At 39.8% G+C, this 25,951-nt stretch overlaps 1 protein-coding gene across 1 annotated transcript; it reads right to left on the reverse strand.

The window, feature by feature from the left end:
- CNOT9 (CCR4-NOT transcription complex subunit 9) lies at nt 1–25,857 on the reverse strand. Its single transcript, XM_004427554.3, has 8 exons — nt 25,493–25,857; nt 15,113–15,292; nt 13,500–13,615; nt 11,461–11,570; nt 6,970–7,079; nt 2,502–2,600; nt 2,196–2,287; nt 1–777 (listed from the first exon to the last, which is right to left on the reverse strand). The coding sequence occupies exons 1-8, from the start codon at nt 25,514–25,516 to the stop codon at nt 609–611; spliced, it is 900 nt and encodes a 299-aa protein (XP_004427611.1). The 5' UTR covers nt 25,517–25,857; the 3' UTR covers nt 1–608.
- Between the last annotated feature and the right edge of the window lie 94 nt (nt 25,858–25,951).

Consider the following 25,951-nt stretch of genomic DNA (forward strand, 5'->3'; position numbering starts at 1 on the left):
TAATGCCCAGACCAACTTTTTATTGAGCTTATGCAGCTAACAGACTTGTAAACAGTGCCAATTGACAAAGTTTTGCTGAATATTACAGCTTGTGTCCACTAAACACACCTCTCTCTGAGATTAAAAACAAAAAACCAAAGTAAACAAATACTGAGAGAGAGAATGAAGAGACACATCTTGAGTCTTCTAGGAAGGCAAAATAAAAAACGCCACATGGCTTGGTCCCAGGCGTTCACCATGCCTAGAGTGCTGCTGCTGTCACCACTGTCTCCCCTCCCTGCCAGCGGCTAAGTAGAGGGCGGGGAGAAGGGTCATCTTGGCATGCTGCAAATACAGCATTTGCTGGTGTTGACACCCTCCTGGGGCTGTGGTGGCGGACTGCTGTCAGGAGCCCATTTCCTGGGAGTAGCAGAGGAAGCCCAGGTCTTCAAGGCAGCCCGAGATGGCAGCTCATACACCTCAGCGGGGGTCCCTGGCCCCTCTTCTCCAGTGCAGTTCAGCAATGAGGTTGTCTATTCCCAGTCGGCGATAAAACCTGAGCTGTTTTCCTCGTAGGTTCCCCCTCCCTTCCCCAACTTGGGGGAGTAGTGGGAGGGGACAGGGGAGGATCACTGAGGGGGCAGGGGGATACCCCGGGGATCGGTGACCTGGCCCTCTTGCAGGTTCTTCACCAGTTGTGCAAGCCAGCGTTTCGTGGTGGTGTCATCTTTTAGCACCTGGGCGAAAGTCGTGTCCTTCAGCTGGTCAGGGAGGCACTGCCTGAGCGCTTCACGTGCCCTACATCAGAAACAAACCAACCAACCAGGGAGACCAACAAAGAAACTCACATTTGGGGGACAGGGAAGAGCCCCTTTCTTAGACATAAATATACAGAATCCTGGGAATCTACAGCTCTGTCAAGTTACTTTAAGAAGCCATTAAAATTCCTTAGAGCTTATATTAGGCATAGGCTCAGAGATCACCAGGATCTGTAGTCTGCAAACATTTTCAGAACAAGGCCCCAATGTAGAATTTCATGACAAAACAAAATGGAATAAAACGGTGCAATAGTTTACTTCAATTCAAATTGCTTTCTGACTTATTACAGTAAATATAGTCAATATACTCATGTTAGAAATATATGGATTATAGTAAATGAAACATTTCCTAAATCAGTACATTAACAGGGATATGACCTGCTTCAAAATATGATAAATTAAAGAACTTTAATTCTAAACTAATATAAATTATCTTTCTAAAAACTGCTTCAGTTTTATAGTTAAAATCCCTAATAAGAGATAAGCAGTAAAAACAAAACTATGGTAGCAACATTATCAAGAAAACTTTTAAATGTTTCATTTTCTTCAAAAGATGATCATTAGAAAGTCAAATCTGAAAACCTCAAAAAAGTAAATGTTAACTATTTATAAGACTGTTTTAAACAAACCTGTGGCTTTTGTACTCAGACTAGTTTCTCTGTACAAATATAATTTTAAACAAACATATTCTCAAACTTAGTGAAAACAGGAACCACTGAAGAACAGGACAAAATGGTCGAAGAAATAGCCAGGACTTGAATAACCTCAGTGGCAGAAGGCTGAGTTCACATTAAATCATGTTACCCCCATTCCTAGGAACACAGAAATCACCCCATTATGTGGTTTAGCAGAATCTGAGCAAGTGGCTTTTAGTATGAATTATGGATTTACAATGCAAAAGGTCAAACATTTCTAAAATGCATTATATCTACAGTGTATGATTTCTGGCAGAAAGATTACGAACACAGGAAGATAAAGTAATTAGCTCAAGGACTTTACAGGAATCAAAGAGAGAATTGGAAATATAATTCAAGAGCCCTGTGGGCTCTGTTCTTTTCTTAGAGATCTTTGAAAATATACTTCTCTTTCTGACCGCCTGGAGTAGCAATAAAAAGCTCAAACCACAGGAGTAATGTATCATCAAGTTCCCTTGGAACTGTCTGGACTCTCTGGAATTTTAGAGTAGGGAACAGAGTTACAATGGGGAGATACAACTCTGATGGATTTTTTAATTCAGTACTTCTGATTTCAAAAGGAATAAATCAAGTTCTGTCTCAGACAAACTAAATATAGTTATATCTCTTCCCTGTCCTAAAGACATAGGAGCTATGCCACGAGATGGGGCAACCAATCAGCAGAGTATTTCTCTAAAGTCTTATAAATCCTGTAAATGTTTACCTGGGATTATCTGAGAGTCTAAGGTAACATCTCACTACATGCTTCAGCAGACGGGCGGAAGGCTCTTTGGATAGCTGCAGGACCATCTTACCCTGTTTCCCCCAAAATGGGGTGGGGTAGGAAAAAGCACACAAAAGACAAAATAATCCTAGTTAACAGCAAAAATCAGATATTGCAAGAATCATTCTACAAAGTCCCAGGGTAGTTATTTCTAGCTGGAAGACTGAAGCTTCTCAGTGTCAACTGCAAAGGGACTAAGCTATGTGATCAGAAGCAGTTGCAAAGGGGGTAGATGAAAAAACTTACCAAGATCATGGCCACATGGGAGAACCGCTCATATGTCTGACAGATGTAAGCCAAACCAGTGTCATCTAAGAGGATCTTCTGGAGGATGAATGTGGCAACCTGGAGTAAAACAAAATTAAGGAGTCCAAAATGTTGCTCAGACTTGTTTTCCAACTGTCCATTCATCTCTCAGGAATAACCATGAGTCAGAAAATTAAGCAGAGACCCTTGCATTATATACAACTTAGTCAACGAGATATGCATAGTACAAAAAAATTAATATCAAATATTACCATATTGAACACTTACTATGTGTCAGAATTTTTCCTAAAGGCATAACATGCCTTATTTTCACAATAAACCCAGGAGGTAGGTACCATTGTTATTCTCAATTTACATAAAAGGGTCGGTTATGGTAATTATCAGATTCTCAAAAATGGAGAGAATTTCTCAGTTATTGGAAACCTACTATGTGTCAGTTTTAACTGCTAATCAATAACTTACTTGCCAGGTTAAGGACCTAAGTGACAAAGATACGAAGTCACAGAGTTGAGATCCAAACCTAGTTTGAATATAGTGTATCTTCTCTTTTCCATAGGCCAAGATGATTTCAGAGATTCAGCTATGCTTTATCTCTTCCAAATGCAGTAAGTAAGGCTTTTCCTATTCTTTTTTTTTTTTAACATCTTTTTTTTTTGGTGAGGAAGAATCGCCCTGAGCTAACATCTGTGCCAATCTTCCTGTTTTGTATGTGGGTCACCGCCACGGCATGGCTGCCGACGAGTGGTGTCGGTCTGCACCCAGGAACCAAACCTAGGCCGCCAAAGCGGAGCACACTGAATTTAACCATTAGGCCACGGGGCCAGCCCTAGCTTTTCCTATTCTTAAATGATCTTTAAGAAATAAAATTTTTAAGCCTCCGTTCAAAAACTGTCCCAACAGTAATAAACAATATCCACAGGGAGGGTGAAAAGGGTAAAGAGGCACATGGGTATGGTGACGGATGGCAACTAGACTTTTGGTGGTGAACATGATGTAGTCTATACAGAAGCCGAAATATGATGTACACCTGAAATTTATATAATGTAATAAACCAATGTGACCTCAGAAAAAAATATCAGTTTAATTTATGTCAAACAATTATTATAACAATCTCTTCCTTGGCTGCTCGTTGGAACCAACCATGGCAATTATTTATTTTGTTTTACTATGGTATAACATTGTGGTTGGCTAAATAATGGCACCCAGATATCCAGGTCCTAATCACCAAACTCTGTGAATGCTACCTTATATGCCCAAAGGGACTTTGCAGTATAAGCTAAGGACCTTGGGGGAGATTAATTACGCTGGATCATCCAAGTGGGCCTTAAATGTACTTGAAAGTGTCGTTATAAGAGGGAAGTGGAGGGAGATTTGACCATTGAGAAGGCACTGTGACAGAAACAGAGAGAGATCTGAACATGCTACACTGCTGGCTTTGAAGAGAGAGGAGGTGGGGCATGAGCCAAAGAATGCAATTCCAGGAGCTAGAAAAGGCAAGGAAAATAGGCCTCCAGAGGGAAGCTCACCCTGCCGGCACCCTGGCTTTAGCTTGGTGAAATTTATTTAGTTTCTGGCTTCCAGAACTGGAAGAGAAGAAATTTGTGTTGTTTTACGCCACCAAGCTTGTGGCCATCTGTTACAGCAGCAACAGGAAACTAACACAAACATATACACAGTAAAATGTGTAAAGTGCACTAATCTTAAGTGCATCTTGATGAATTTTTACCTATGTACACATTTGTGAAGCACAACCAGATATTTCCAGCACCCCAGAAGATTCCCTTGTGTCTTTTCCCAGTCAATATCCTTTCTGACAGGTAACCACTATTCTGAGTTATCCCCATTGATTGGTTTCGCCTGTGCTTGAATTTCACGTAAATGGAATCATCCAGTATGAACTCACATGTGCCTGGCTTCTTGACTCAACATAACGTCTGTTGCATGTTGTATATATCAGCAGTTCATTTTTCTTACTTACTGTTTATTTTGTGACTTTACTATAATTTACTTATCCTTTATGAATAAAAATGCTATAAACATTCTTGTATATGTTTTGATGTACATGAGAGCTCCTTTTTCCTGGGTATATACCTAGGAGTGAGACTGCTGGGTCATAGGGGAGGCTTATGTTTATACTGAGTACTGCCAGACAGCTTTCCAAAATAAGTTATACAATCACCAAGGGGGATTTTTTAACAAACACAAATGTCCAGATTGTACCACCCTGAAGAATGATTCAGTAAGTCAGAGATGGAACCTGGACATCTATATTACTAAAACATTTCACAGGTGATCATGTCACACAGCCCTGATTGAGAACCTCTGCTTTACTGGGTGCCTACTATGGCAAGGTGTTAGGCTAAGTATTGTACATAAAAAGTGAACACGAAAAGGTCCCTGTTTGCATGCAGCAAAGGAAGAAAGACGAGCCAGGAACTGACTACTAACCATAAAAGGCAGGATATGAGAAGTATTCCAGCTGAAGCATAAAGGCCAATGGGAACCTATACAAATTAAGGATGGATTAATACTAGTAATGGGCAAGGAATGTAAATAGGGGAGGGATCATTAGATTGGGGCGGGGGAGGGCCTGGAAGAGGAAGAGATGTCACAAAAGAAGAAATGGGTCTTTTTCTGCCCTAGCCATAAGAAGCCAACTTGAAAAATCTATTCATAGGCAACTACTAATAAAAGATGACAGAGTACAGTTGTACCCATTCCAATCCTGTCCCAGAAATCCACTGAAATTAATAAAAAGAACTAAAATTAGGGAAGAAAAGAGAAGAAAAGCATAAACATAGATCACATGTCACTTATCCTTTGTATGTTGAAGCAAAAACTGAAGACAGAGGCATAAATACCTCCCAACACACATACCCTAGATGGGTGGACCCATTCAGAGGTAATCAGAGGTAAAACACTTGACTTAAAAGCTGCCAGCATCAGCTCATACCACCTCTTTCCATCATTATTTTTAAACAAATAGCAGTCTTGGCTAGAACTGCCCCCACATGGAAACTTTTGCAGAGACATCCCCAAGAAGAGGTAACAAGTAATAATTATTTACATTTTCAAACAAATTGAAGAGAACATGGACTGTAAAAAAAAAAAAAAAAGAATTCAAAGAAGAGCTGAAAAGACAGGAGAAGTGAGAGGGCAGAGACTAGGGGAAAAAACAGATATAAAATTAAACTGGTACATATATATATGGAATATTTCTGGAAGGATACAAGAAAGTGGTAACACTGGTTACCACTAGGGAGAACTGAGAGACTGAGGTAGATTTACTTTTATTTGTATACTTATTTATACTATTTGAATTTTTTACTTTATGTATTGCATATTCAAAATAAAAAATTTTTAAATCATGACACCTGTTTATATCCAACTCAGTAATAAACATTCATTGAATTAAAAATTATTCAATGTGACTAAGCATACTTTTTTATTTTTATTTATTTATTTTTATAATTTTATTTATTTATTTTTTCCCCCAAAGCCCCAGTAGATAGTTGTATGCCACAGCTGCACATCCTTCCAGTCGCTGTACGTGGGGTGCGGCCTCAGCATGGCCGGAGAAGCAGCGTGTCGGTGCGCACCCGGGATCCGAACCCGGGCCGCCAGCAGTGGAGCGTGAGCACTTAACCTCTAAGCCACGGGGCCGGCCCTGACTAAGCATACTTTAAAAGCAGAGGTTGGATGTTGCTAAAAATAGTCAGCAACATGGAAAAATATAGGCTTGAGAAAAATCACACATGAAATAAAAAAATAAAAAGTGATTAGAGAGGGGAAAAAAAGAGATGAAAGAGAGACAATACAGCACAACTAATGTTGCTGAAGCAAGAGGCCAGGACAAATTGAAAACTATGAAAATTAAAAAAAAATAGACACAAGGAGTATGTTCTTCCAGAAAAAGATCCCATATAAGATTATCAAATGAACTTAAAAATAATAAAAGAAACTCATAGATACCCACACAGTAAAGGCAAGGTCACCAACAAAAAGAAAAACTAGGCTGGCCCAAGATTTCACTACAACATTCAATACCAGAAGACAACAGGGCTCTGGCAACAGAATTCTGAGATGGAAAAATGAGATAAGAATTTTATACCTAGTCATGTTGTCATTCATGGTTAAATGCAAGGTAGGCAGAAGCTCAAATATACATACACTTGATTATGCAGAAAAAATGTCTGGAATAATACATATGTGGAGTGAGAGGGGGGTTCAGAGAAAACACAGAAAAATTTAGTGTTTAACTTGATATTCTTCTAGGGGGTCTGGGTTTTTTAACGATCAATTTATAACCATTTTTATTCAAAAGAGAAAAAAATATCAATAAAAGTTTCAGAAATCTTGAAGGGAAGGAGAAAATGATCCCAGGACCATAAAGAAGTAGCCTAAGGGTCAACACAATGTAGACTCTAATTAAGTTAAAAGCACATACCGTTTTAGAAAGTTCACTTCCAGATTCCATAATGCGCAAACACAGAGGGATAATTTCTGTTGTCAATAAAAAGTTGATTACTTCCTGCTCATCTGTTTTCACCAGGGCCCCTAAAGAAAATATGGACAAACAAAATTATTTCAGAGTCAGGGTTTCCAATTAAAATTGTTCATCCAACTAGTTGTGGAATTTAAATAACATATAACACAAACTGTGGTTTCTATGTCAGAGAATCAGATACAAACTCATGTAAAAAAAAAAGAGGAAGAAACGCAAAGGCTGACTATTACCAGTCAACACTAAAAGATCAGGTACCAAGCCCATCATATAGTCAGCAGCAGTTTAGCCTTCTAAATCATTTTTCTATCATTCCTGGTAGACTTTAGGAGAGAGTAAGGAACATCATTTGCTTTAACCAGAATTGGCAATCTACAAATGCTATACCTCTAAACCCCACAGCAGACAGCACATACCATAATTTACTAACATGCCCTACAGCAGTTGTCAAATTACTATTTCATTTAGATTTTACATGTAGGTCTAAAATCCACTTTGAGCTTATTTTTTTATAGAGTACAAAGTATGGATTGTGGTTCATTATTTTACATATGGAGATCTAATTGCTCTAACACGATTTATTGAAAAGACTATCCTTTCTCCACTAAATTGTCTTTGCACCTTTGTTAAAAATCAATTGACCATATTTGTGTGGGTCTATTTCTGGACTCTCCATTCTGCTCCACTGATCTACAAGTCTGTCTTTTCTCCAATACTACACTGTCTTAACTACTGTAGTTTTCTAGTAGGTCTGAAAATCAAGTAGTGTATGTCTTCCAACTTTGTCCTTCCTTCTTTTAAAAAATGTCTGGATATTCTAGTTCACTTGCCTTTCCAGATAAATTTTAGGATCAGCTTGTAGATTTCTTAAAAAAAAAATCCTGCTGAGATTTTGTTGGAATTGCTCTACATCTATAGATCAGTCAGAGAGAACTGACATCTCAACTATAATAAATCACTGATATTAATGAATCAATTAATGAATCAATTAATGAATATGGTATCTCTCTGCATTCATTTAGGTCTTCTTTGATTTCTTCCATCATGGTTCTGTCGTTTTTAGCTACAGATCTTATACATATTTTCTAAGATCTACACTCAAGGTTTTCACATCTTTTGGTGATATTATACATGGTAGGTTTTTAAAATTTCAGTTTCTAATTGTTTATTGCTAGCACATAAAAATAGGATTGATTTTTGCATACTAACCTTATATCCTGCTAAATTCATTAGTTCTAGTAGCTTTTTTGGGGTAGATTCTTCAAGATTTTTCTATGTAGTTAATCATGTTGTCTGAACAGACAGTCTTATTTTTTCCTGTCTAATTTGTATGCCCTTTATTTTTTCTCTTGCTTTATTGCACTGGCTAGGATATCCAGGATTGAACAGGAGTGGTGAAAATGAACATCCTTGCCTTGTTCTCATTCTTACGGGGACAACATTCAGTTTTTCACATTAACTATGATCTTAACCATGGTTTTCTGTTTTTGTTTTTTGTACTATATCAGGTTGAGAAAGGCCCCTCTATTTCCACTTTGCTGGAGTTTTTCTTAGGAATGGATGCTGAATTCTGTGAAAGGCTTTTTTTGAACTACAGAAATAATCATATGATTTTTCTTCTTTGGTCTGTTGATATGGTCAATCATATTGACTGATTTTTGAAAGCTGAACCAGCATGAATTCCCAGGATAAACCCCACTTGGTCATGATGATCCTTTTTATATATTGTTGGATTTGATTTGTTAGCATTTTGTTGAGAATTTCTACATGTTATGTTCATGAGGGATACTGGCCTATAGTTTTCTTTTCTCATAATTTCTTTTTCTGCTTTTATTATCAGAGTAATGCTGGCCTCACCAACAGTTAAGAAACCTCCTATCTATGTTCTGGAAAAGTTTTAGAAAATTGGTAATATTTCTTCTTCAAATTTTGGGTAGAATTCGTCAGTGAAACCCTCTGGGCCTGGAGTTTTCTATGTTAGAAGATTTTTAACTACAAAAACTATTTATTTAGATGTAAGACTATTTAGCTTAGATATTTAGCTTATCTAAATATATTACCTATATATCTATCTTATCTATAAAAAATAGATATTTAGCTTATCTATTTTTTCTTTAGTGTGCTTTGGCAGACTGTATCTTTCAAGGAATTTGTCCATTTTACCTAAGTTGTCAAATTTACAGGCCTAGTTATTAGCAGTATTCCCTTATTATCCTTTCAATGTCTGTACAGTCTGTTATAACATATCTCCTTTTATTCCTGATATTTGTAATTTGTGTCTTCTCTTTTTTTTCTCAGTCTGTCTGGTTAGAGGTGTCTTAACTTTATTGAATTTTTTCAATAAAAAATTGGGGGTGGGTGAAATGGGTAGGTCAAAAGGTATAAACTTCAAGTTATAAGATAAATAAATCCTGGGGATGTAATGTACAACCTGGTGACTATATTAACAATATTGTATTGTATATTTAAAAGTTGTTAAGAGAGTAGATCTTAAAAACTGTCTTCACAGGAAAGAAAATTTTGTAACTATGTGTGGTGATACATGTTAACTAAACTTACTATGGTAATCATCTTGCAATATATACATATATCAAATCACTACATTGTACATGTAAAACTAATACAATGTTATATGTCAATTATATCTCAAAAAAAAATCAGCTTTTGGTTTCATTAATTTTATCTATTTTTTGTGTGTGTGTGAGGAGGACCAGCCTGGAGCTAACATCCAATGCCAATCCTCCTCTTTTTTGCTGAGGAAGACTGGCCCTGGGCTAACATCTGTGCCCATCTTCCTCTACTTTATATGGGACGCCGCCACAGCACGGCTTAACAAGTGGTGCGTTGGTGCACGCCCGGGATCCAAACCGGTGAACCCCGGGCCGCCGCAGCGGTGCGCACACTTAACCACTTGCACCACCGGGCTGGCCCCTCATTGATTTTATCTATTGTTTTTCTGTTCTCATTTTTATTGATCTCTATTCTTCATTATTTCCTTCCACTTGCTTTGGCTTAATTTACTCCTTTGTCTAGTTTCTTAAAGTGAAAGCTTAGATCATTGATTGAAGATTTCTCTCCCTTTCTAGTATAAGCATTTAATGCTACAAATTTCCCTCAAAGCCCTGCTTTAGCTGCATCCTACAAATTTTGATATGTTGTGTTTTTATTTTTATTCAGTTTCATATTTTCTAATTTATCTTCTGTATCATTTCACTTATATTCAAACTTGTCTGATAATCCTTGAATTGTAAGCAAAAAGTTTAGGCCCAAAGATTCTTCTGCTTGTTCTCTCAACTGACTTGCAGAAATTGAGTTTCAGAAAATATACACAAGAGTGGACATTTGGCTTAATACCGTCCAAGCATTTTTTTCATCCCCCCACTGTTAACTTTATCCTAACATCTCACAAATGCATCATCCAACCACAGTAGTCAAAAAACCAACAGAAGTAGGATGATTTGAATCAGAATTAAGGATATAAATATTTTCTTTTGGCTGGAATCATGTTGATGTTTTAAATCCTACATGAGAAATTTTTATAGCTTAAAAGCAGAAAAGAATATGTTGGGAAAAAGTTTCTAATTAGAGTACCATTTGGGAGGAGTATATAACAGTTACTTCTTAAAAGTAGAAATAAAATGTCTTTGAGAAATATGTCTTAGAAATACCAAACTTTTAAATTATACTTCCTGATTTATGGTTTATAATCATTAAGGATGTGAACATAGGTTGAACATAAAAACAATAACAACAAAACAAAGTTTGTATTATCAATGTTCTTATTGTTTGTTCACCACATAAGCAGAAACTATGAGAAAAAGACATTGGAAAAAGGAAGGGTGATTTGGGAAAGAAATGTTCTTGAATGTATTTACATTTCACAAATCCAAAGATAGTTCTTTACTACCCGGGAGTCTGAGATTTGAAATAGCTGATATATTGTTCTCTTAAGTAAGAAGTACTTTAGACACATCTCTCATAGTAAATATATATGGAAACACTACCTTGTGCATGCAAAAATCTAACTCGGTGAAATTGAAGGTAAACCCCTGGAGTTACGGGAGAACAGCTTAGAAGTGAGAAAAACAAACAAAACAACAAACTCAAATTCTTCTTCCTGTAATAATACTCTTTACTTGTTAACTGAAGTCCTTATTCTTGACTCTCCCTACAATTCCAGTACACATTTCTACATATATGCTGAATTTAACCCCAAACACTGGGCCTCACAGCCTTATTAACAACACTCAGAATGGTACTTGGTAAGAGATATCATGCTCCTGACACTCACTATTAGTGAAAACAGACTCAACCTCAAAGACAAAAATGAGCAATTGGTGAATCAAAGCCATAAAAGGCAAGACAAAACACCTAAGTTAAGACCACTATTATGAATGAGGATTTCAGGCTTGCAAAACAACCCTAATAACTTACCAATAACTCCAAGACTGGTTAGCCGAAGATATTCAAAGGGGCGCGTTTTGCTGACAGTGTGCAAAAAGGGGTACAAAAAAAGTGGGATGTGTGCTGCAAGAAATGCTGACCTGGAAAAAAAAATAATCACATTCAGAGCCCAGAGTTATTTTCTAAGGATTCTGAACATTCAAACGTCCAGGTTAATTCTGTAAGGCCTCTAACGCTGCCTTACCAAGGAATCTTTAGGAAAGACTGTTATTGGTCGTTAGTCTAGACCAGTGGTTCTCAATTGGGGTGATTCTGCCCCCTAGGGGACACGTGGCAATGTCTGGAGATATTTTTGGTTGTTACAATTGAGGGCATGTATTGGCATCCAGTGCACAGAGGCCAGGGATGCTGCTAAACATCCTATAATGCACAGGACAGCCCCCTCGCACTACAAAGACTTATCCAGCTCAAAATGTCATTGGGGGTCAAGGTTAAAAAATCCTAGTCTAGGCCAATGGTTAAGAGAATACATGATTTTCCCTATAATCAGCACCAAGTACCTTAAAAACTGATAAAATATCCAACTGCAGATTGTAAATAATAGGTCATAAAATGCAATTAAGTGTACAAGAGATTCTCCTAGATGCTGTCCCTCACCTAATTTACGACTGAATAATAATATTCACAGGTATAGTCAGACAAAACCTTATAAATCAAGACAACAAAACAATACAGCCATTATCAGCTTTATCTGCAGGTTTATCTGCTATGCTTAAATGCACATGCTTTTTTTTTGTTAGAGCATTTCAGATACACTAAGCTTTCTAAAAACATCTACAGCTAATATATCAGGCAACTAATATGGAATCAGCCTATTACTTTATATTATTTATAAATAAGTTACATCCTTGTAGGAGAACCAACACCCCAAATTTTTAACACTCATAGTACTCTTGCATTTTTCCTAAGTGTTTAAAAATAATTTTCTTGGTAACTTTTCTAAAGCTCTGAAAGGTCAGTGACAACCTAGCACTCAGATTTTATAAGGAAACTTGACAAAGAGAGGACAGGCTTTAATAAAACAACTATTAAGTGCCTTAGGGCCAGAAAAGTCACAAAGCAGATTCCTGAACAGGATTTCCCTTTTCTTAGTTTGTCAGATATAGCAGGCAAAAACGTCTCAACTTGCATGCCAAATCTCATCTATTACAGAGGTTGCCTAGTCGAATCCTGTGTTAAGAAAGATTCTGAAGCCAAATCTGGGTTCAGTGGGAAAAGGTGCTGGGTTCAAATATTTACTGATCTCCTACTAAATGCCATGCACTGTGCCTCACATACGGCATAGTGATGCCTACCATGGATTCAGGAGGGAGAAGTGGCTGTATTTCTGACCTTTCCTGAGATGTGAACAACACTCCTTTAAAGTTCATTGCTATGAGTGGGTAAAAAGTAAATGAGACAATGGAATACTATTCAGCCTTAAAAAGGAAGGAAATTCTGAATTATGCTACAGTATGGATAAATCTTAAGGATATTATGCTAAGTGAAAGAAGCCAATCACAAAAAGACAAATACTGTATGTTTCCACTTACACGAGGTACTCAGAGTTGTCAAATTCACAGAGACAAAAAGTAGAACGGTGGTGGCCAACGGCTGGGGGAATGGGGAGTTGTTGTTTAATGGGTATAGAGTTTCAGTTTTATAAGATGAAAAGGGTTACGGAGATGGATGGTGGTGATGGTTGCACATTATAAATGTATTTAATACTACTCAACTGTATGCTTAAAAATGGTAAATTTTATGTTACGCATATTTTACCACAACAAAAAAAGGGAAAAAAAAGTAATATAAAAGAACATGTTAAACAATACTATACTGTTACTATACTAAAATTTGGTGAATTAGAGACCAGAAACTCTTCAGGGAAAAAAAAAAAAGTAAATGAGAATCCTGAGGACCCACATCTATACACATGTGCCCTACTGCATGCTCCCCCTCTCATCATTCAGAAAAAGTTTAAGACCATATTCAAAATAAACCTCCCCAACAGACTCATCCAAACCATTTACCTGGTTTCTGGGTGTGATGCCACACACTGCAGTAATGCCAGAGCATTGCAAACTCTGTTAGACTGGTGTGCCGTCAAGGTGGGTGGGTTGATAGATGGATAAATATTTACAATTTCCTAAAAAACAGAAACCACCACCAGATGAACAAGGAATAACTTATTATCAAATTAATTCTCATGGTATCAAGGCAAAAAACTTAAAAAAAAACCAAAAACCTCTTAATTCCACATACCCTATAAGAACTGAACCATCAGAGAGGGAGCAGAAATAAACAAACAATGCTCCTATCCTTTCATCACAAATGTACTTGACAGAGACTAGCTGAGGCATTTCTACACGTGTCTCTAGGAAGATTTCTATGGAGGCAACTGTGGTCACCTACACTTCCTCTTATATCCTGCATCTGTTGAGGCTTTCACTCAAGGGACTCTGACATTATAATCCCTCCCATTTGTCACACCTTGCCTTTAGTTACAGTGATTGGACAGTGATGGCCAGACAGTGTCTGTAAATCAACAATAGTGATTCATAACGAAATTCGAGTTTGTCAGGTAGCAACTGCATAAAGGGCAAGATAAGAACATGAGTCCACACGTAGGATATGTACAAACGGCAGTGAATATATGTACTCTCTGTCAAAAGGTGATGGTTTGCTGAACACAATCCCATTTATTTTAATTGTAAAAGTTGACATAGAAAATGTTCCTTTAAGAAAGATCAGGTTCTTGGCTACATGAAGTAGGGATAGAACGTGAATTTACTTAACAGATGTGAAAAATTAATCTAATTATTAGGAATTCTGGACAATACTTGAAAGGATGATCATTCTATTTGCTTAGTATCTTAGGACTATACCATATCAATTTATTCCCCACCAATGACCATTCTGGTCAGAACCAAACTTCAGTTATTTATTCTTTAATGTACAAGTGTACCCACCTTTAATCCTACAGCTGTTATATCGTTACCTGAACATTTTCTTTCCCCAGAATATACCTCGCAGTCCTTACACCTTACTTTCCACCTTCTCCCCCCTGTCATGTAGAACTGTCTTGTAGTACTCCTAAAGCTATGTTTCTCAAAGTGTAGTTTTTGGACCACTTGCACCAGAATCACCTGGGAGCAGGGGAGGTGCTTGTTAGAAACACAGATTTTTTTTTTTTTTGAGCAAGATCAGCCCTGAGCTAACATCCATGCCAATCCTCCTCTTTTTGCTGAGGAAGACTGGCCCTGGGCTAACATCCGTGCCCATCTTCCTCCATTTTATATGGGACGCCGCCACAGCGTGGCCTGACGAGCAGTGCGTCGGTGCGCACCCGGGATCCGAACCTGGGCCGCCAGCAGCGGAGTGCATGCACTTAACCGCTGTGCCACGGCGCCAGCCCCCAGAAACACAGATTTTTAACCTCAGACTAAATAAATCAAATCTCTTGGGTAAAATCCAAGAATTTGCGTTTTAAAGAGCACCTCGGACTTTTCTAAAACAGATTCTTACAAATGCTAACGTTTAAAGACTCATCCTACTATAAAGTCTTCAAAATCATTTGGACAAAGGCAGAGAGAGACAAGTGTGATGAACAGGACTGAACTGCAACTCGCGGCTAGATACCCACCTGTAAAAGTGCTGCAATAGTACCAAATGAATGCCACAGCATGGGGGCAAGGTCAGGAACAGATTCCCGCTTCTTACTCAGCTCCAACAAAGCATTTTCTCTGGTCTCGGGACTGGACAGCTCGTTAATCCACTGGTAGATCTTTTCTCTATCCACCTGAGCCAGTGCAGTAGGCACAGGCTTCAAGTGAAAACAACAAAGTAAACAGGTGAATTTCATTAGCGTCAACCCAAGTCTTACTCTGCAGTAGTGCTTTGGAGGGAATATATTTTTCATAAATACCAGGGGAGCTTTTCTAAACACATACACTTGATGTAAACTAATTCAACCTATCAAAATCTAAAATGCACACATTTAATAGTAATTCCACCTTTAGGAATTTATCCTATAGGTATACTTGGATGTTTACTATTGTACTGTTTTAAAAGCAGAACACTTGAAATAACAAATATCTGTCTATAAGGAACTGATTAAATACGTACGGGTACGTCTTTATACGGAATACTACGTAGCCCTTTAAAAGAGATAGCTCTATATGGGCTGATACTAGATAAAAAACAAAGGAGTGCAGAACAGCATACATGATATGCTTTCATTAATAAACACATATATGTTCTTATATATTTACATACAACATTTCTAGAAAGACACATAAGAAATTGTTAACAGTAGTTACTTCTAAGGTTGGAACCTATATGGGAGACTTACTTTTCATCGTACACAATAAAATCTTCTGTACAGTTTAAACATTTTTTTTTTTTTACCATGTGCCTGTAATGGTTTTTGAAAGGAATAAGGTTACACCCTCCCCACCCATTGCTGGTCCTTCCCCAGTAATTCCGGCATCCCCCTCCATGGAGCAGAAAACCTATGTAACCTGGAAAAATCTCCCCTTCTAATGATTCTTACACATACTCTACTTCCACCCCTTTGAGAATCATTCATTACTTACTCATGGAGGGACCATATAAACAGACTCGTAGAATATGCTTTCACTATTGTGCTAAAGAATCACAATATTCTAAAAAAAATTGAGGATTTCTATAATTCTATTACATAGAATTCTATTATTTGATAATTCTATTATAGAATTCTATTATTCTATAATTCTTCACACTTGTCAAATGGCCTTGTGACGTTGGTTAAGTCCCTTAATTATTCTTATCTGGAAAATAAGATGGTAGACTAGAAAAATGATTACCATTGCTATTTCTAGCTCTCAAGTCCTAACAAATTCATAATTTCTATCCCTATGCCCAACATTTTCTCACTTAATTCCCACCACACCATGAGGAATAAAAGGGTGGGTAGACAGAAAAGAGGGATCTACACTTGCAGAGGAGATTACTCACGCTCAGAGGAATTAACTCACACAATTCACCCAAATATGAAGTTGCATATTCCAACGCTTTCTTGAACTGTATTACACAGCTTCTCAGTTATTTACATGTTCCCACTACTTCTTAGTGTGATACAATGATGACCTACCCACTGCACAGGTGGAAAGATAGGGAACAAAAAGGACAACTGTCTTTGTTGAAGAACAGAATGAAGTCTAAGATGGATTTGAGGTGCACTCACATTTACTCTACCCAAGCCAAACAACAGCTTTCTATAAATGGAAGCTTTTAGCTTAATGTTTATCATTTCACTTGCTTGACAGAATGAACCACAGGGTGTTCTGCTAAATGGACTGAAATACCATGCAGCTTAAGTCTTCTTTAAGTGCCTTTGAGTAATCTGTTAAAAGCTGTTTTGTAACTGCCACCCGTCATGCTCCCCAAGGAAACACAGGATCTTAAAGCAACCATATGATGTAGAAGGAATCGAGTAGTTTTTTCCCCCCTCCCAACAGCAAAAGCAGTCTTGTCCAAGCACTTGCCCTTTCTATGCTGCTACAGATAGGCCCTCAACTTAAAAATTATTTTTGGAAAGGTAACTCCCACCAGAAGATAGGGTATGTTTATTTAGAGTATTACATCACCTTAAAAGCTCAGTGGAAACAAGGGCTAAAATTTTAGCTGTGGGTTTCCTGCCCACAGTCTCTTGGATGACCTACAATCCAGTAACTAAAGGGGGCCTCATAGACACTGCTCCAGCAATATACTATCTATCCTGATTAGTCATTACTCATTCCGGTCAACTCTCTTCAAAGTCCTGTCACCCAGACACCACCATCAATAAACTCCCTCACCCCCCACTAGAGCCAGTCTGTGACTTGTGTCCGGCATCCCTGTATCCCATTCTGCTCTGGGGAGCCCTGTGTAAACACCACCAGGCTGCACCAGTAGCCACAAGTCAGCATACCATGGCTGCCAAACATCAGGCCCTATCCACATATGCCGTTTTCAGAGCTGGCTCGACTCCAGCCAGGACGTGGTGCCCCTGGAGTGGTGCTGGCACTCTGGAGGGCCAATGCCTGGTGCCTACTTGGGTCCCTAAGGCCATGGCCACCTACTGCCAGCAATACTGCAAGTTTTGAGGATACTTGTGGGAGCTGCAGCCTCCATGGGACTTTGGTTCTAAGAGAGCTCAGGATGTCAGGTGGGTGGTAATGTGGCCCTCTCAGACACTAGTTTGGAGCTATGGGTTCTGTAGCCATTCTAGCAAAGGGAAGGCAGTGAGGGCAGCTTGGTATCAGAAAACATCTGGAGTAGGGACCTCCTTTTCATGATCCCTGTTGAATTTTGCCCCCAATTTAGCAGCAAAAGTTAGTTTAAACTCACTGAATACCTATTTGTTATGGGATGAACAGTTATTTCTTAAAGTAAAAACGGGAGGAAGCTAACATATATAATGCTACTCTGTCAGGCATTGTCCTAAATAAATACTTATCACACCACCCTCATTTTTTTTTTTTTTTGTGAGGAGGATCAGCCCTGAGCTAACATCCGTGCTAATCCTCCTCTTTTTGCTGAGGAAGACCGGCTCTGAGCCAACATCCATTGCCAATCCTCCTCCTGTTTTTTTCCTTCCCCAAAGCCCAGTAGACAGCTGTATGTCATAGCTGCACATCCTTCTAGTTGATGTATGTGGGACGCGGCCTCAGCATGGCCGGAGAAGCAGCGCGTTGGTGCGCGCCCGGGATCCAAACCCAGGCCGCCAGTAGCGGAGCGCGCACACCCAACCGCTAAGCCACCGGGCCGGCCCCATAGCACCCTCATTTTATAGACGAGGAAACTGAGGAACAGAGAAGTTATTTAAAACTTAAGTAGCAAAGCCAGGATTTGAACACAGGCGGTCTGGCAACAGAGTCCATACTCTTTTTTTTTTAAATAATTTTATTTATTTATTTTTTTCCCCCAAAGCCCCAGTAGATAGTTGTATGTCATAGCTGCACATCCTTCTAGTTGCTGTGGGACTCAGCCTCAGCATGGCCGGAGAAGTGGTGGGTCAGTGCACGCGCGGGATCAGAACCCGGGCTGCCAGCAGCGGAGCACGCGCACTTAACCGCTAAGCCACGGGGCCGGCCCAGAGTCCATACTCTTAACTGCTTTTTTTTTAAAGATTTTATTTATTTATTTTTTCCCCCCAAAGCCCCAGTAGATAGTTGTGTGTCATAGCTGCACATCCCTCTAGTTGCTGTATGTGGGACGCGGCCTCAGCATGGCCAGAGAAGCAGCGCGTCGGTGCGAGCCCGGGATCCGAACCCGGGCCGCCAGCAGTGGAGCGCGCTCACTTAACCACCAAGCCACGGGGCCGGCCCATTAACTGCTTTGCTAGTGCTGCTTCTCACCTGCCTGAAAGATTAGGTCTGATCTAAAGATGACTTTCTAAAAAACTATTTCCTGTGACCTACACAATAGAGAGAGCGAATATATAAAAATCTCAGACAAAAATTCAAAAGTTATTCTGAAAAACAGTCAGCACCATGAACAAACAATATCATTGATGTTAAGAGAAATTCTCTACTTACTGAGATTATAAGGCACTTAATAACCATCATTTTAATGGGAAAGTCAGTGAAATAGTTTAGTTCCCTATGTCAAATCATGGCTCAGATGGCCTTAATTTAGCTAGTGATAGCCACCAACACACACACACATATGCACACCCCTCCCCACATATATCAACAAGTAATTTTATAACACACACGGCAGTTTAATTATTTTGGAGAATAAAAGGAAAAATATTTTTACATTTTGAGTTATGTATTGATTAATATATTAATTTATATTACCAGACGATTGATAAAATACTTTGGACATCTCCCTGAATAAAACTCCAAAGCACAACTCTAGCATCTCACTACGTCTTGACGGTAATAACAATTCAAAATGTATCTTACTCTCCTTCCAAGTCCCAAAGATCATTTAGGCACACCTTCCACAAAAATATTAGAATCTGAAAATTGATGTCTTTCCTAAAAGGGAGTGGGAAGTGAAGGAGCGGGTGGGGTGGATGACGGAAGAGTGGGAACTGTATTGTACTTTTTTTTTTTTAATATGGTTTCATTTACTGATCACAACAATGTGGTTATTATCCTCATTCTACAACTGATGAAACTATGAGTAAACGACGGTGGGCAGATTTCCTCCTCCTCCCATTCTCTAAAGATCACTTCCAAAGATTCCCAGTTCAACAGCTAGAATTCTTTTAATTTATAATTTACTAACACATTTCTGAGGCTGTGGCTGATAAGGAACTCAACCCAGCAGCACACACCGTCCAGTGGCAGATGAGCAAATTCATCGATGACTTCCCTACTGGAGACTACCTAACTTAAACACACTAGCAATAACAGCAGGATCCTACCACAAGAGCAGAGGTTAACAGTGCTTGAGTCAAATGAAATCCACCATCTATTCCTCAGAAAAATATACAATTGCACATTGTTTTGCACATAACTTATGTGTAACAAAATTTACACATAATTTCAGGGAATTCATAGACCCCCTGTAACCCATCCATGGACCCAGGATTAAGAATCTGTTTATCCGGCCAGCCCCGTGGCTTACCGGTTAAGTGTGTGCGCTCCGCTACTGGTGACCCGGGTTCGGATCCCAGGTGCGCACTGAGGCACCACTTCTCCGGCCATGCTGAGGCCGCGTCCCACATACAGCAACTAGAAGGATGTGCAGCTATGGCGTGCAACTATCTACTGGGGCTTTGGGGTGAAAAAAACAAAAGGAGGAGGATTGGTAGTAGATGTTAGCTCAGAGCTGGTCTTCCTCAGCAAAAAGGAGGATGAGCATGGATGTTAGCTCAGGGCTGATCTTCCTCACAAAAAAAAAAAAAAAAAAAAGAAAAAATCTGTTTATCAAGTTAAACAATAGGAGAGACCTCAGTTTGCAAGTAGCTACACAAGTACATAAGTGTAATGCACAAGGGATTGGGAGTCAGAAGTGGCCATTTCTAGAAATGTGTGACCTAGGATAAGTCATTTACTTTTCCAAACCTCAATTTTATCGCTGGTAAAATGAAGGAACTATATTAAATAATTACCAAAGTCTCAGTTCACTCTAAAATCTTGGAAATCACTTTATTTAGTTTTAAGTGAGAGACTAATCTAAGTGGCTCTTTAAAAATAATCAATTTTATTGAGGTATAAGTTGCAGACAATAACACTTTTAAGTGCACCCATTTTAAGTGTACATTTCAATGAATTTTGAGAAATCTATACACTACCACCAGAATCAAGATATAGACCATTTCCATTACCCCCTCAAGGTCTCTAGTACTCCTTTTAGTAAACCACACACCCAGCCCTAGGCAAACATGGATATGCTTTCTGCCACTACAGATTAGGTTTGCCTTTTCTAGAAACTACTTATAGGAAATAATATTTATTGAACATACTCTGTGACAGTCACTGTGGATTACCTCCCTTTATTCTCAAAATTCTAAGAGGAAACAGGTTCGGGGAGGTTTAACATTCTCAAGTTCACACAGCAAGTGTATGGTGGAATGAGATTTAAACTCTAGTCTACCTCTCTCTAGAATCAGTGAGCCCCACCTGGTCTACAGGATTGAAATCACAAATATCCCTCCAAGTTGAAGAAATTATTTCTTAAGAACCCAATACAAAACTTTAAGTTTAATATTCTATTATAATATAGCTCATTAACAGTTGGATAAACTGTGGGTTCAATTACATACCCAGAAACATAAAGTCATTTATGAGAAGTCTGATTTGGACTATTTGCTATCATCCTCAACACTTACTTCCAAGATTAGAAATGAACTCTATTGTACATAACTGTATATTTTTAGTTATATCCTGCTTAAAGTCAGTGGTCCTTTAACAGATGTGTTAAAAAAACAGTTGTATTATCAAAATTTAGGAGGGAATTGCTCTCCTCTGTTCTGTTTAATGGTTTGTATATGGAAAATGTATTTCAAGTAACTTTTTTCTTTCAACAAAGCTTAACACAGGCAAGACATTTACCAAAGTGAGTCACCAATGGTTAACTCCAAGTGTCACAAACACAGGGTACTGCTAGTTGGTCATCTATCTCTGAAAGATCTGAACAATTAATGCGAAAAGGAGAAAGAAATTTAGAAGTTAAATAAAAAAGACCTACATTTATCCATAAATGGGAAAGAAATATGATTTATTCCCCTTTGAGTAAATTATAAAATTGATGTTGATGGCTTTCTTAAACAGAAGAGTCAAATCTATCAATACAATTTTATATTACAAGGGCCAAAATAGCTGTTGGTTTTCCTAACAAGGAATATGTGATAGTCAATAAAGAACGAACGGAATTAGGTTGAAATAGAGATTATTTTCCCAAGTCTGGAGATGACTCAACATATGGCTTTGGGTGTCTACATAATGATAACATTCCAAGAAAACACATTTTCTAAGTAGTGCCAAAGTGAAATATTAAATTAGCTTAATTATCTTCATATCTTTATAAAATAAGGGCCAGAATGTTCTTCAAAATAACTTTTTAGGGCCGGCCCCGTGGCTTAGCGGTTAAGTGCGTGCGCTCCAATGCTGGTGGCCTGGGTTCGGATCCCGGCTGTGCTGAGGCCGCGTCCCACATACAGCAACTAGAAGGATGTGCAACTATGACATACAACTATGTACTGGGGCTTTGGGGGGGGAAAATAAATAAATAAATAAAATTTAAAAAAACAAAAGAAAACAAAATAACTTTTTAAACGTGGAAGTGAACAAGCAAAGAGAAGTTAGGCAATTTGCTTAAAGCTTCAACAGGAGACATGGGATGAGCCAGTGTTTGAATCAGATCCTTCAGGGTGCCCAACATTCTTCTTACTTGCCAAAGAGGAGGGCATCTGGGAGTCTTGTACAGCTTCAACAAAAAGATATAAAATGACTAATGATGCTGCTCATTAGGCGGAAAGACTGGCACAGATGCTAGCAACAATCTTCCTCAAGCAAAAAGAGGGAAAGACAAGGGTTTAAGGATGTTAGAATTGCCAGTGGAAGTTAGTGGGGAAATTAAAGAGAAAACGCATACCCCATGCATCTCCTAAAGGTTTACCTTTGGCTCTTTTATTTATTTATTTATTTTTTATTTATTTTATTTTTTCCCCCCAAAGCCCCAGTGGATAGTTGTGTGTCGTAGCTGTACATCCTTCTAGTTGCTGTATGTGGGACTCGGCCTCAGGATGAACGGAGAAGTGGTGCCTCGATGCGCACCCGGGATCCGAACCCGGGCCACCAGCATCGCAGCGCGCGCACTTAACCACCAAGCCACAGGGCCGGCCCTACCTTTGGCTCTTTTAGATCACCAGCATAACATTCATTACAGAAGACCCACGGTACGTGAAGATTTGCAGCTCTGTTAATCTGAAGCAACCTCCAAGGTCCACAACAAAGTGATTTGTTATTTTGCTGAGGCAGGAGTTAGCATCCCACGGCTGAAGTCTGGGAGCAAGTCATTTAACCAATGAGTGAACCTAGCCAACCACTGAGCACCTTGTTATTCTTATTTAATTTTTAGAATAATCCTGTGTGGTGTCTCTGTCCCTATTTAATAGATGTGAGAACGAAATTATATTCTATGGTGGCAACAATGATGATGTTAGGATGTATTCTGTAAAGAATGACAAGAGTCTACTATATTATACATTTCTAGCATAATAAAATACTACTCAGGAGTCAAAATTTAAGAAACTTCCTCCCTCTAGTGAATACATCCTGCATTCACATGTGATCACGCTGTCCTTTGATAGACTATCTCCCTAGCTGAAGTGATGTTATTCTTAAAAAGAGATAAAGGTATACACAAATAAAAATTTTCATCATTAGGCAGAAAGTGAGCATTTTCTCAAGTGGCTTAGATTATTGCAGGCACTGCTGCATGTATTATTAACTCTTCTCAATTTCTTGTGAGTGATATACACCATTACAGTTCCTTTACCCAGAGCAGAATAACACAGACAGTTTCGTCTAATGGAAGGCATGAAGGATTGGGAAAGAGGTCGCTCAACTTCTCTATGCTTCAGTCTTCTCACTAACCAGATATTCTAGTAAATAAGTGGTACAAAGCAACTTGTCAGAGTTTCTGTGTGGTCCAAACAGCATATCTAAAAGCTCAAACTTTAAATAAATGTAAAGCATTGTAAATTTAATCGAAGAAAACATGTATCAAGTACTTCTTGTAAGTAATAAACCACAGCTTTAACGGCTGTTCAAAAGATGCATTAGGGAGCAATTGAAAATAAAGGGAATTGACTAGGTAGAGAGTTTGCGGGGGCACAGGGAAAGGAGCAGCTTGATATCAAAGTCTGGAAAAGACAATCAGATTTTGAAAGATGGACAAGCCAACCTTAGAAGAATCCTTTGTTTAACCTGCCACTCCCCTAGGAGCAGCAACCATATCTTCTGACTTGCTTCTTCTCAAATTACATGTATTACTTAGAAAAAATAAAAAAGCTGGGGAAATTGCAATTACCTAATTGAGAGATATAAAAAGTACCTCTCCACTTTGAAGAGTTACAAACACTTAGAAACATGGTGATAGGACACAGAGATGCCACAGGCCTGGGAAATGACAATGCTTTCTATAACCTAGTCATGCTCAGCTCTCTTTTTCACTTTATATATTTAAAGTTAAGGCAATTTTTTGGTCTTCTATTTAGTATGTCCTTTTCCCTGGTAATGCAATTTCAGTATACTACTCTCTCCTTAAGTCACTTCACCTTAGTAAAACAGAAAAATTAGGATGAGCATTCAGAAGACTATCCTCAAATCATATGATCGTGTTTTCCCATTACAGCTATGTGCTCTCAGGAGTGACCTCCCTGATCTATACCCCTTCATTCAGCAAAGTATTTGAGCCCCTACTTTGTGCCAGGAACCGTCCTGGCACCGGGGTAACCATATAAACAGGACCCACATGATCCCCGTGGATCAAGAGGGAGACAGACAACAGACAGATAAAAGAATACAAAAATTACAAACTGGGATCAATGCTGTAAACAGTACTCTAACAGAGAAAAGCTGGGGGTTACAAAACTACTTTAAATAGGGTGGTCAGGGAAGGCCACTCTAGGGAGATTTAGGCTGAGACTTGAGAGAAGAGGAGCCAGTTACATCCACATGCTGTGTGTGTCTGTGTGTAAGTAAGTAAGGGGGGGGCGGGGAGAGTAAGAAGAGCATTCCAGAAATAGAGATCAGAAAGTGCACCCTGGAATGCAAAAGTGCAGGCAGAAGGGATGGCACAGCGGTCCCTGTAGCCAGAGCCTACGGAGCAAGTGACATGAGACTCAACATGGGTAAGGACCACATCCTACAAGCAGCGCCTTGTAGGCCATGGCAAGGAGTCTGGATTTTATCTACATGCAAAGAGAAGCCATAAGATGACTTTAAACAGGTGAGTTACACGATCCGTTTTTCTTGGTAAAAGATCGCGCTGGTAAAATGAGACGTGTGAAAAACGGTTGTAAGCGCAGTAGAACCATAAGTCAGACGTAATAATTATTCACTTCTCCGGGTCTCAGCTTTTCCATCTATAACGCAAGCGGTCTGAGCTAGTAGCCATTTCCTTCCCGCTGCGATGCGCCTAGGCAGTGCGTCCCGACCGCGGCCGTGGCAGAGGGACCACGGCATTCCCCTCATCCCTGCCCACGCCCAGCACGAAACCGGCAGGCCGAAACTGTCGGTCAGCGCAGTGAATCAATGAATGGCCTGTCCGGGCCGCGAAAAGGCGCTCCGGGCGCCGGACCAGGCCCCGGGCCGGGAGAGAAGGCGATACGCGGCGCCAGAGGCCGCGAGCGCCGGCCGGTGAGGAACGTGGGGGCCGGGTCCCACGCAGCCCAGCGCGGCGACGAGGGGCCGGGGCCTCGCGCGAGGAGGGCAGGAGGAGCCCGACTCCGAGCCCGACGCAGGGAGCGAGGAGAGAAGGCCGGAAAGCAGGGCCGAGGAGGGGTTCTGGGCCCAGGCCGGGCGGCCCGGCCACTCACCGCAGCCGTCGCCAGGCTGTGCATGTTGGGAGCGGCCGCCGCTCTCCTCCCGCTGCCGGACGCGCCCGACCCGCGTCCCCGCTTCAGCGCCTCTGCCGCCAAAGACGATGAGCCGCCGCAGCCGCCATCCGCCTCCGGCTCGCTCCACCCCCTTCGCAGCCCTCTGACCTTTCACCCTTGACCCCGCCCACACAACCTCTTCCCGCCTCCTAGCTCTCGGCTGAGTTAATAGTCCCAGAGTGTGTCTTTTGCCCCTTAAGATTCAGGACCGGAAGGACGTCCGCCACCCACTAGTCCTCGCATGCCCCGGCTTCGAGCTGGTATCCCAAGAGAGGGACGTGAACTCTGACCCTCCTCCGGAGGCCAGTGAAGGGCGGGAAAAGCCAGACAGTCCCGGGAGGGCAAGTAGTGCGCATGCCCGATTGGGCTGAGCATGAGGGAAACGGTGGGAGGCCCCAA

Source organism: Ceratotherium simum, chromosome 37 (genome assembly GCF_057802395.1).
Source record: "Ceratotherium simum simum isolate JZ-2026a chromosome 37, ASM5780239v1, whole genome shotgun sequence".
Taxonomy (NCBI): Eukaryota; Metazoa; Chordata; class Mammalia; order Perissodactyla; family Rhinocerotidae; genus Ceratotherium; species Ceratotherium simum.